Genomic DNA, 12,542 nt, shown 5'->3' with positions numbered 1-12,542 from the left:
GTGGGAAGACAGGATTGAGTTTATCTGTAAAGTTATTTTCTTCATGATACAATAACCTGTATATTCTTTTCACAGACTTTTTCAGAGACAGCAATACAAAGCAAAGTACTTGGTCTTTTGGTAAGGTGAATTGTTTTGAATTAATTGTAATTAATTAAACAATAAGAAAACTAACACTTATGTGTTACCTACTATGTGCTAGGCACTTTTGTAAGCAGTTTACATTAACTTGTTTGATCTTCACACCATCTCTATAAAGTAAATACCATTATATATGAGTCAGCTATTGCTGTAAACAAACTACAGCTTAAAACAGCATCCATTTTATTTACTTGTGAATCTGTGGGTCAGCAGTTTGAACTCAGCTCAGCTGTGCACTTCTGCTGGTCTTATGTGGTTACTCATGTCACTGCCGTCGTCCATCAGTGGCTGAGCTAGACCTAGGTGCTCCAGGATGATCTGACTCTGACCTCTGGCAGTTGGTGCAGGTTGTTAGCTGGGCCTGGTGTCTGTATGAGCTTCCTCACTTGGCGGTTTCAGGGCAGTGGTAGACAGCAAGTCCACTGCACAAATGCTTCTTCAGTTTCTGCTTATGTCAGATTTTCTAATGTCTCACTGGTCAAAAGCAGGTTATACAATCTGGGGTGTTTTCCAACAACCACTTCTCCAGTTCTCTGACACGAGCTAGATGTCCTACAGTTCGATTCAGCTAAATTCTGTCACTGACTGTCAGGCATTAGCATCAGATCCTGAAAAGCTCAGTTCCACAAGTCTGCCTCCACTTTAGTTGCCAACTGTTAAGTCCAGAGCTACTCCTGCTTCTGATTGACTTTAAGTTGAGGGATTCCACAACCCCTTCCTCAGGTTGGTAATTTGCTAGAATGGCTCACAGAACTTGGGAAGGCACTTTATTTGATATTTTTAAAATATATATTTATTTGACCATGCTCGGTCTTATTTATGGCATGTGGGATCTTCATTGTGGCGTGCCAGATGTGTAGTTGTGGCCTTGCGGAATCTAGTTGTAGTATGCAGACTCTTAGTTGCAGCATGTAGGGTCTAATTCTCTGACCCGGGATCAAAATTGGGCCCCAATGCATTGCGAGTGTGGAGTCTTAGCCACTGGACCACCAGGGAAGTCCCAAAGGAAAGATTTTTTTTGGGTCTGTGTCCCACATGGCATGGGGCAATCTTTATTTCCCAGCGAGGGATTGAATCACTGCTCTCTGCAGTGAAAGTGTAGAGTTCTAACCACTTTGTGTTCGTGCTAAGTCGCTTCAGTCATGTCTGACTCTTTTTGACCCTATGGACTAGCCTGCTAGACTCCTGTCCATGGAATTCTCCAGGGAAGAATACTGGAGTGGGTTGCTGTGCCCTCCTCCAGGGGATCTTACCAACCCAGGGATCGAACCCATGTCTCTTCTACAATGGCATGCAGGTTCTTTAGCACTGGTGCCCACCTGGGAAGCCCCCCTAGCCACTGTACTACCAGGTAAAGTCCCCTGCTATTTTTAATTTATTATAGATTTATTATAGATACAACTCAGGAAAAGTCAAATGAAAGAGATATGTTGTCTCCAGCAAGAAACTCTTATTCCTGCAGCCACAAGGAAATGAATCCTACCAACAGTCCAAGTGAGCTTGAAAGTAGTCTCCCCACCCCCACCTCACCCATTGGAGCCTCCCGATGTGAGCATGCAGCCCAGCCAGCACTTTGACTGCAGGCTCGTGAAACCCAGTTAAGCAAGGCCCATACAAACTGTGAGAGGAAAAATGTGTGTTGTTTTAAGCCACCAAGTTTGTGTTAAATTTGTTACACAGCATCGAAACTAATATAGTACATAAAATAATGAAACTACTACCTGCCTTTCATTGTTACCGTTAAAACTGACGTAACATACAGCAGGCCCCAGGAATGTTAAGTTTTTGAGTCAGACCTGGATTTGTAATCTACTCCAACCAGTTGTTAGCGATGTGAAGCTGACAAGTTAGTCTTTCTGAGTGTCAGACTTTGTAGGACTATCAAAGATTAAATGAGATGAGGCAGATAAAAAAAGATGTAAGATAAGGCAGATAAAAAAGACATTTCAGTCTAAGCGCAGTGCCTGGCACTTAGTAAGTGCTTCCTCAATGATTTGTTCTTACTAATCATCTTTATCATCAAGGGGATGGGTTTGTAGTAGATGTGAGGCTAAATCAGAGGGAGGAGCAGGGACTGAGTGTTCTTATATGTATCTGAGCTGAGCAGTAAGAGAGGGAGAGGAACCGATTCCTGATATTCTCTACTCCATCTGCCCCATAGAACAACGTGGTTGAAGTCAAAGAACTCTTTCCCAAGCTGATTACTGAAGATATGGTAAAGCATATCAGTAGCTTGCTCCATAGCAAGGACTTGGAAGTCAGCTATTTAGCTGCAGGCATCATAGCCCACCTGACATCTGACAAACAGCCCTGGATATCCTGTGACCTCCAGAGGACAGCGCTTCTCCAGGATCTGGTATAAGGACTGTTCCTCTTTACAAAATCCAGAGTCATCTCTTCTTGCAGAAAACTTATTTTTCTAGATCATAAGAGTTTTTGAAATATGTGTTAATTGTAGAAAATGGGAAAGATAGAGAAGAATATAAACAAAACATTATAAATCATCCACACCTTACCACCCAAAGCTAACCTCTATTAACATTTTCTGCATTCTTTCTGATACTTCCCTTTTATAAAATTAAGCATGCAGTTTATATAGGTTATTTCCCTTCTGTTTCCCACTTTCAGCTCTTTTTAAAGCTGTTTCTTTTGGTGTTTACCTTCTTATCTCTAACATACGTTGGTATGCCTGACTTTGTAGTTTTAGACATTGTCAGTTTATTTTCCACTTAGGAAAATGAAAATTCCCAGTGCACACCCTTTCTTATACTCCAACTGTATGTCTCCTTTCAGTACATTTAAATGTATTCTGTCCACGTCAGCTTATTTCCCAAGCCTCTGTTTTTGTTCCATCTGTTAGATATATTTTGTATATCTGTTAGATCCCAGGAAGTTCCTTTACTGTCGTCCTGAAGATTCTCTTTGCTCTCTCATGTTGGATTCCCTGTTTCCTGGATTGCATACCTTTCTATTCTTTGGTATACTCCCGCATTCTGTTGGGTCATATCCTCTAGTAGCTTCCTAAGAGATGTAAGAAAAGAATTTGAAACCTTTTATATTTGAAAGACCTTTATTTTACATTCACCTTTAGTTGATCAGATGGCTGGATATAAAACTCAAGTACTGAAATACTTTCCTTTCACATTTCTAGGTCATTGCTCCATTGTTATTTCTTGGTATCACTGTTGAGAAGTCCTGTGCCATTTTTCTTTGGAAGTTTTAAGATCTTTATCTTTATTGTTTGGAAATCTCAGTGATGTGCCTTGATATGAGTTTATTTTCATCTGTTCCACTGGCTACTTACTGCTCTGGAATCTTGTTTTCCTTCAGTTCTAGGAGATTTCTTTCTATCCTTTTCATTCCTCCATCCCTTCTTCCTCTTTTACTTCCTTCCTTCCTTCCTTTCCTCTTTTTCTCCCTGCCTCCCTCCCTTGCTTAATTCCTATTCTCCTGATTGAAAATCATAAGGTTGGCTTCCAACAGTCTAAACACCCATAGAAGGATAGAGTTGAGGGCAGGGGCACCTCAGCATTTAGTATTTAGTATTTTTCACTTTAGCCCCCTGGTTTTAGCATGGTACTTCCAACCTCAATTGTTCATGGGGTTGCCCAGTCCAAACATTTTTGTAAGGGGTGGTAGAGGAGATCTGGTAGTCTTGATTCCTTGGTACTTTCAACCAGTCCTCCTATTTTAAGCCTACCTGTAATCTCACTTCCTGAAGTACTTTGTATGCCCAGTTTTTAGGTCTGTTAGGGGTTCTGTTCAAAATGGGTTTTTTTTTTTTTTAACCTTCCCCAGTGCTAGACCTATTAAATCATTTGCCATTTTTCTTCTGCTTTGTTTCATGTGTGTTTATCTTCTTTTAAACCAGTTGTACTGTTCCATTCATGCTCAGTCTTCCATCTTTAAACAGAAGTCCCTTTCTGGTGTATTGTTTTCCACATGACTTTCTTCATATTCTACATATATAATGGCTGTCTAATTAATGGTTGGTTGGTTAGGTATACCTAAATTTGAGTAATCCTCAATTTTGAAAATTTATATTGTTTCATATGTATATAATTATAAATGACATGAAACAATACTAGAATCTTGATTTCTCTTTTTGTGTAGTATGCAACCATCCAGAAATGGCCAAGTTCAAGTTGTAAGATGACAGCTTTGGTTACTTACAGGTAATTTCGTCATGGTGTAGTACTTCTCTTAAAGCTTGTCCTTAGTCTCCTCACTCTGTAGAGGCCATGGTATAATAAAATATTAGAATCAAATAGCCTTATATTCAAATCTGATTTCTTTGTGATACTTGTAAAATCACTTTAAGAAAATCTCTGAGACTTAGTTTTTGTCATCTATAAAATGAAGCTGACAGTGTGCAATATTGAGGGTGGAATCAGTTTTTGAATGTATAGTGTCTAACACAGAATATAATTTCTTAAATGCTGCTGCTGCTGCTAAGTCGATTCAGTTGTGTCTGACTGTGCGACCCCATGGACTGTAGCCTACCAGGCTTCTCTGTCCATGGGATTCTCCAGGCAAGAACACTGGAGTGGGTTGCCATTTCCTTCTCCATCTTAAATGCTAGTTCCAATTATATGCTCAGCAATACATCTGTCTTAATGAAGAATTGACTCTGGGAGTGGCTGCGGGGATGTTGAAAATATTACTATATCCCTGATGTTAGCCTGAGTTCTGAAGAAATATCTTCTTTGTACTTATTTAGATCCTTCAAGGCATTTTTTCCGCTCCTTGGCAACTTCTCTCAACCAGAGGTTCAGCTCTGGGCACTATGGGCCATGTATCATGTCTGCAGTAAAAACCGTATGTATTTAAAAATAATTGTTTTTTAGCTATTTTTTTGTATAAGGATTAAGTTCAAGATGGAATTTTGAAAAATTGTTCTCTTATGTCCTGATTTTAACCCTTTTTAAGAAGAAACTAAAAAGCTTTTGTATTAGTATAAAAGATGCTACAGAATTATAATTTATTTGGGGATGGATGGTAAGCAATATAGAAAGTGAAAGTGTGCTCCTGCTCCTATTCCCCGCAGGCAAGCACTGTTCATTAACTATAACTATCCTTCCAGGTAATTTTCTGTATATATGCTATAGTTATTATATACTGTACGTGCATATGTTTTTAGACAAAATGGGCTCATTCTGTGTGTGGTATCCTATAGCTTTCTCTTCACTGAATATTTTATCGTAAGACTATCTTTCCTATAAGTAATACATAGATTTGCCTCTTTGTAGTGGTTTGTGGGAGACTGGGGGGCCAGATGTCAGGAGTTGTTTCTCAGGAAATTAAATGTTTTTCCACATTTGTTGCTTTAAATTCCTCTTGGGAATTCTTGGCTTTTTTTCTTTGCTAAGGATTATTACTAAAATTTTTGCTTGTATTATAAAAGAATCCTAGACTTTAACTCTGTATAAAAGAATTAGAGAATTTGTATTATAAAAAGGATTATAGACTGTAGTTTTATGCTGAAAAATCTTAAAGGTATAACTTTTAGAATTAATGAAATGTTTAACTATCAAAAGCATAAACTGTCTTAAAATAGCTTTAACAAGTATTGGGGCCTATGTACAAAAAACTCTAGGAAATAATTTATAGACTGAAATAATTATGGACATATTATACTCCTCAGTTCTTTTCTATTCACATATATAATACAGTTCAAGTGAATGAATACAGTAAATGATGAGGAATCTGAAGATTATTCTAAAGCTAAAGTGGCAGAATAATTAGGAAAGAACTGATAGAGAAAAATGGTTTTTAGGAGCTTGCCCTAACACTTCTCTTTATTTTTGGCTACACCCACAGCATGTGAGATCTTAATTCCCCCAGGAGATACTGAGCCTGGGCCCCTACAGTGGAATCTTGGAGTCCTAACCAGTGGACCACCAGGGGAAAAAACACACACACACAAACTCTGTATATATTTAGGAAAGATACATATGTCTGATGATTAAGAGAACAGACCCCAGAACCAGACTATTTGAACTTTACTCCCTGTTTTTCCATTTACTAACTGTGGGAGCTTGAGCAAGTTACTTAGCCTTTCTGTGCCCCAGTCTCCTCATCTGTAAAATAGGGATCCAAGTACCTGTTTTATAGGACTGTTATGAGAATTAAGTGAGTTAACATTTGCAAAGCATTTAAACATTGCTTGGCTTATAGTATTAGCATTTGCACATAGCATAGTATTAGTACAAGCATAGTATACTTTGTGAGTATAATCTGCAGAGCTGAGTCAAAATGTTATGAATGTTTATAATTTTGTTGGGTATTGCTAAACTGTCTTCCAGAGAGTTGATTACCAGTTTGCATTCCCATCAGCAATATATGAGAGCTTGCAGTTTCCTTTTATTCTTGCAAAACTTTTAGTTGAATTTTTTATCTTTGCCTGTCTAAGGTGAAAGTGATTCTAACTTGACATTTTAAGTAAGGTTAACTGTCTTTTCTTACATTTGGATTGTCTGTTGGTTTCCTTTGCTTATGGTTGTTTACTGGTTTTTTTTTTTTTTTTTTTTTTAATCTTTTTAATTTGAAGGAACTCTTGCAAATATTTTTTTCCAGTTTATTGTCTTGATTTTATTCATTGTTTTTGCTAGTCATTGTTTTGTTCTATGGTGTCTGGATTTCAGATCATGGTTATACCTTACAAAATTGATGAACATTTTCAGAAATTTTCTTTTAAAGTATTACCCTCCAGCTATTCTCTCTGTTCCTTTCTTATAACATTTATCAGAAATATCTTATATCTTCTCTCAATCAGTCCTACATATCTTGTTACCATTAAAAAAAAAAGTATCCATGTCTTTGTTTCTTTTTATTGCATTCTTGGTTGTCTTAGTTGTGTGTTTTTTCTCTTTAAGATTTTTATTCATGTGGATGGACCATTTTAAACTCTTTATTGAATTTGTTACAAAACTGCTTCTGTGTTTTTTTTTTAATGGTTTGTTTTTTTGGCCATGAGGCATGTTAGCTCCCCAGCCAGGGATTGAATCCATGTCCCCTGCATTGGAAGGCAAAGTCTTAACCACTAGTCTACCAGGGAAGTCCTTAAATATGTTTTGGATCATGGTTTCTGTGTTTAATTGACTGTTTCACTGATTAAGAGAATCTTTTTCAGACTGAGTTGTGGACATATCCCTTTAGTACAGTTTTGTATTTGCTTCTGTCAAGTGTTCTGGAGGGTTTCCTGGGATTGGTCTAATCCTTATATTAATTTCTCAGCTCAAGGATTCCAAGAACATTTAGGCTAACCCTGTACCAACTTGGGTTGAGATCCCAACTTGGGACTCAGGAAAGACTTCTCCCCAGAACCCAGGCCAAGATAGACATGTTTCATTGTCTTATCCCTTGTCTCATCTGGCCTTTTGAGGGGCCAAATTTATGCATTATTTTTGCTTCTGACTTCCTAAAGTTAAAATTGAAATTCCTAGATTACTGAAACTGACAGTCCCTTTCTACTCCAGAAAAGTTACAGGTGAGGTTACATGAGCTTTAAGTGCTTTTTTTTTGCTCTTTGTGTCTGACTCCTTGACAGTTCCTTTACTTTGTACACTCAACCATGAATTTAAAATTTTTCAATTATATTTTATCCAGCCTCTGGTATTTTTAGGTTGTCTAGCTCAGCATACTGCCTGAACATGAAATTTTTATTATTTTCGTAATAGAAGAAGTTCTTATCCTTTTAGCTAGAGATATTTGAAGCATAGAGTTGTCTGGAAATAAACTTAATAAAATAATCATCCGTTATCAAATTGCATAAGCCGAGCATTATTGGCATCTTTAAAATGATGAATGTGGTAACTGGGAATATTTAAAACACCAACTTGAACATCAGGTTTCTTTGCTTGATTTTCTTTCAGCCAGCAAATACTGCAAAATGTTAGTTGAAGAAGAAGGATTGCAACTTGTGTGTGACATCCGGGAGCACAGTGAGGCAGACCCCCAAGCACAGCAGATCGCAGCCTCCATTGTAGATGACTTCAAAATGTACTTTATAAATTACCAGAGGCCCTCTCTCTGTTGAAGGCCCTTCTTAACCTCAGGGCCTCAGAGGTGCTACGTCTTCAGTATCAGGCCTTCTGCTGTATCAGCAATCAAGTGTTGGATTGAAACAAGTTGTCGGAGTTTGTGAGCTGACCGCCTTGTTGGCCTTTTGGGGGATGATTTTCTGTAAGTTATAAGAAGTTTGGATTTGTGTGATAGCCATAATCTCAAATCAAGTTGGAATCATTCTCGGAATACCTTTTCAGTAGTTTTGAAAAATCAAGCCCTAGACTCTGTGGGAAGACCTGTAAGCTTTTGTTCAAACAGCTATGCCAGTTAATTTTCTTTAGCCCTGACCAGTTTCTAACTGAGTATTGTTAGAGGAAAGAAAAAAAGAAATACCTATGGGGGACCTCTGTATTTATGTTAAGTTTCATGGTTGAAAGAATCTCCTGAGTTGTTATTCCTGGCTATATGAGGCCTTTGGAAAAGAAATGCATGAAAGAGTTCTAGGAAACATGTGTGTTTAAATGTATTGTTTGGAAGGCAGAACCTCTATTGGAGGGAAGGGAAAAATTTTTTTTAATACATACCAAATTACCTTCCACTTGTTGGGTGGAGGAAAGAGAAATACATTTTTATGATTTTTGGATAGTCTACCTTTGACCTTTTTTCCTCCAACTTTACACCTTAGACTGAATGAGCATAATAACATTGTGGGTAATTGGTGCTGGTGGGGCCTGGTCACAGGACTGAGAAGTGTTTAGATGAAAGATTATATAGTGAGTATAAATCTCAATCCCTCAGATTTTTAATTTGAGTGCGACTGTGACCAAAACAGCGGAAGGACTGTGCCAAAGATTTAAAGAGGTGCTCTTACCTAACTTGGATGAGAAAAATAATGAGCTTTTCTGAGAACCAACCTCAACCTCAGTGTAAGCTATGAAAGGCTTTTGTTTGTGTCCTCTGCAAATGTGCTTTATGGAATGAAGTCCTTCCTCACATTATTGACAGTCAATGAAACATGTTATGCCAGTCATCTAAATTTTTCGAAGAAACAATTTTTTTAAATTGGTAGCTTATTTTAGTATTAGATTTTTATACTGTAAGCTGGCCAGATTCTTAACCGGAATGCCCCATATCGTCTTTTGAAATCAAATGAGGTTTATTCTTATTCTAAATTATTTTCTCAAACTATTGCTCACTGGTGTCCCACTGGATAAGGGGAATTTGTGACCTGCTTCCTTCAACGGCCCTGAAACTCCACAGATTTTCTCATTCACTCTTGTGCATGATTCTAAAAGTATGTCTTAGTTTCCTGACCTGGGTTCCATATGTCAAAACATGCTGTTACCAGATACAAGCGTGGGCTGATGTGAGGAGGATGAGTGGGAAATAGTACCTGTTGAGGTCCAGTTCAGCATTGGGCACCTCTGTACATTTTCTCTGATTTTCAACAGTCCTCTGGGATAGTTTTAGTCTTCCCTGGTGGCTCAGATGGTAAAGGCATCTGTCTACAATGCGGGAGACCCGGGTTCGAGCCCTGGGTTGGGAAGATCCCCTGGAGAAGGAAATGGCAATCCACTCCAGTACTATTGCCTGGAAAATCCCATGGACAGAGGAGTCTGGTAGGCTATGGTCTATAGGGTTGCAAAGAGTCAGATATGACTGGGTGACTTCACTTTACTTCAACAGATAAGAAGAAGGAAGTACAACAAGATGGTTACTTTCCTAGATAGACAAATTTTGCTTGTGTGGTTGGTGCTGATTCCTAAGACTTGGGTTCTTGTCTTACTTTTCCTTCCAGGAAATGAGTACAGCTTTGAGGCACATTTGTTTTTAAAAGCAAGTCAACAGTGTTACTGGTCTGTGTCCATGCCCATGCCCATGGTTCAGTAACTCCTGAGCCTGCCCAGGCACAGGCTTAGGAAGCTCAGATCAGTTAAAGAATGACCACATGACTGTCTCTTGCCCTGCCTTGGTATAGGAGGAGGGCTGCTGAGGCTAGTGTGCACATGTGTATATCAGCCCCCCTTTATTTCAAAGTGCCATCATCTTGCTTTTTTGCTCGTGCTATTCCCCTCAGTTTTCCTCTTCTTTGCCTCCATTGCCTGTTTGATCCTTCAGCCTTCAACTGCAGTATTACCTGTCCATTTCTTAATCTTCCATGTTGTCCACCTCAGTTAATCGTTCCCTTCTCAGGGCTCCTAAAAGTTAATTAAATGCACCAGCAAAGATTTGTCTGCCACCCTACAGTTTACAAAAGGTTTTCACAGCAGTGATTTCATCTGGTTCTTAAAAGAAAACAGTACATTAATCGTAACTCATGTTTATGGAACATCAGGTATTTTATTATTTTTTAATCCTCAAGACAGGTTCATTATAGTTGAGGAGGCTGAGGCAAACAGTGAGTAACTGGCAGAGAGCTGAGTCTATTCAACCACAACCAAGGTCTCCTTATTATCTCTCTTGTACTGAGGGAGAAACAGGGCCATTGTGGGGTGGTTCTTACAGCATCTTGCATCTCTGGTGAGCACCTAATAACTGAGACGCAGTGATCAGACTTGGGTGCCAGTGCTATAAGGGCCCAGAGGGGTCTGTTTTATCCTTAGTTTATTGTTCTATTAGGGAGAGACAGGTATGCTCCAAAGCCAACCTCACCCCAGTGATGAGCTCGCCTGGGTGAGGAGTAATGAAGGGAGCAGTAGGTGGCATAGTCAGCACCCTAGTACCAGGCACCATGCCTGTTATTTCCTATCCATCATTGTCCTTGTGAGGAATCTGGAACCCAGAGAGGTGAAATGATAAGGGCAGAGGTGAAATGATGAGGGCAGAGGTGCTGCACATCTTCCTTCTGGATCCTGCCCTGTAAGCTGTGCATCTCCCTTGCTTCAGGTTAAATGGAGGTCACTCGCCAACAAATCTGGGGAGGCGCTTCTCCCTGAAAGCAGCCATGCCTTCCAGCCGATCCCGGGTTGGGATGTTCTGAAACAACATACAGAGTATCAGTTTGCAGGGACAGGTGCAGAAACCAGTAAAGACTTGCTGAAGGTTGTTCAGCCCCTGGCGAGGCCAGAATCCAGTCTTTCACTGTCTTTGGACTCTGGTGTTGGGTCATGCAAACGTGTGGGCCTTGGTGGCTCCTTGATCTCCTCACACCAGCCTGATTTTGTGCGCAGTGTACGTGCCTCTGAGAGCTCACAGTCTCATTCAGCAGTCTGAAATGAGGCTACTCGGTAGAAAACAAAGACTAGGCTTTGTGGTAAGAGCTCTGGCTCTGAATCCTGGTATGCAGTTGGTTTACATTGAGTTCTATAAGTTCCCAAACCCCCGTTTAGGAGGATTTTGTTACTTGTTAGCCTGGAGATTCATGTTTTTGACTCACTAAGGAGTAAGGGGCTAAATGGGTCAGCCATAGTTTATTGTCCCACCATCGAGCATACACAACCTATGGGCAATAATCAAGGCCTTGGCATCCTCCAGCCTGGGCTCTAGGCTGGTACAGCCTGGCCTGTACCAGTAGCCACTGATACAGAGAACTCAGAAGCTGCTCTTCTTCTGTCGGGTTCCTCTGTGATTCTCTGGACAGCAAATTAGGGCAGGGTGCAGTGCCATTAGATGGCTGAGGAAACAGCCCCAGAGAGTGCTCTGTGGCTCCCCTGGGATCAGTGCAGGCTGACTGTGTGGGTTGGGAGGAACCTGTTCAATTGGTCATGTACTAATAGTACCCAAGAACCCCACCCTGGCCTGGCCTCTGCTTACAAGCATGCAGGACTGGCAGCAGACACGTACCTGGGCGTAGCATATCCCTTCAATGGCCATCCCTGATGCGATGTCCACCTGCAGGAAAGAAGTGGTGCCTGGATCAGCCTTGCCCACCTCCATGTGCCCTGGGCGCCAGCTCGCCCTGCTCTCTACACCACTTCCTGCTGTTCCCTGGATTCTTCCAGCAAAGAATTATCCAGGCTTACTGTATGCCAGACCATATGAAGAGAGATGGTGTGGTAAGGAATCCCCTACTGGAGAGGGAACACCATTCATTACAGAGGTGAGGCAGTGCTAGGATGAGTGGGGGCTGTGAGAACAACAGGGGGGATTACAAACAGCCTTAGAGATGAGGAGGGAGTGTGTGAGCTGTGCTTGCGCAGGCATTGTCTCCTCCTTCCCCACCTGGCTGCCTCACCATGTCTCCTGTCACCCCCATTAATGAACTCTGCTGGCTTTCCATTGCCCTCAGAACCAAGGCCTGCATGACTTGGCCCCTGGCAACTTCCCAGTCTCTACTGTCCACTGCTTGTTATTACTCACTTAAAGGCACTATTATAAGAGAAGTACTGTTCATAGCAGCAGTTATTTTCCCTACTACACAGCTGAGAAATCTGAGGCATAGAAAGGTGGAGTGA

The 12,542-nt window shown here is 40.4% G+C and overlaps 2 protein-coding genes across 8 annotated transcripts in view; one reads left to right on the top strand and one right to left on the bottom strand.

Moving 5' to 3' along the window:
• Window positions 1-9,679, top strand: part of ZYG11A (zyg-11 family member A, cell cycle regulator) — a 63,407-nt gene extending 53,728 nt beyond the window's left edge. Inside the window, exons 10-14 of the mRNA XM_027537235.1 lie at window positions 76-120; window positions 2,303-2,497; window positions 4,255-4,316; window positions 4,862-4,959; window positions 8,016-9,679. Coding sequence (XP_027393036.1) covers window positions 76-120; window positions 2,303-2,497; window positions 4,255-4,316; window positions 4,862-4,959; window positions 8,016-8,179 — 564 coding nt within the window. The 3' untranslated portion in view covers window positions 8,180-9,679. The remainder of the gene's footprint in view (window positions 1-75; window positions 121-2,302; window positions 2,498-4,254; window positions 4,317-4,861; window positions 4,960-8,015) is intronic.
• A 784-nt stretch (window positions 9,680-10,463) lies between these two features.
• ECHDC2 (enoyl-CoA hydratase domain containing 2) overlaps window positions 10,464-12,542 on the bottom strand; it is a 30,537-nt gene continuing 28,458 nt past the window's right edge. For all 7 annotated transcript variants that reach the window (XM_027537231.1, XM_027537230.1, XM_027537234.1 and 4 more), the window contains 2 exons: window positions 11,932-11,979; window positions 10,464-11,124 (listed from right to left, as the gene is read on the bottom strand). In XM_027537231.1, the coding sequence (XP_027393032.1) occupies window positions 11,047-11,124; window positions 11,932-11,979 (126 nt within the window). In that variant the 3' untranslated portion in view covers window positions 10,464-11,046. The remainder of the gene's footprint in view (window positions 11,125-11,931; window positions 11,980-12,542) is intronic.

Source organism: Bos indicus x Bos taurus, chromosome 3, assembly GCF_003369695.1.
Source record: "Bos indicus x Bos taurus breed Angus x Brahman F1 hybrid chromosome 3, Bos_hybrid_MaternalHap_v2.0, whole genome shotgun sequence".
NCBI lineage: Eukaryota > Metazoa > Chordata > Mammalia > Artiodactyla > Bovidae > Bos > Bos indicus x Bos taurus.
Note: the sequence above shows the minus strand (reverse complement) of the source record. Positions and strands in the feature narration are given on the sequence as shown.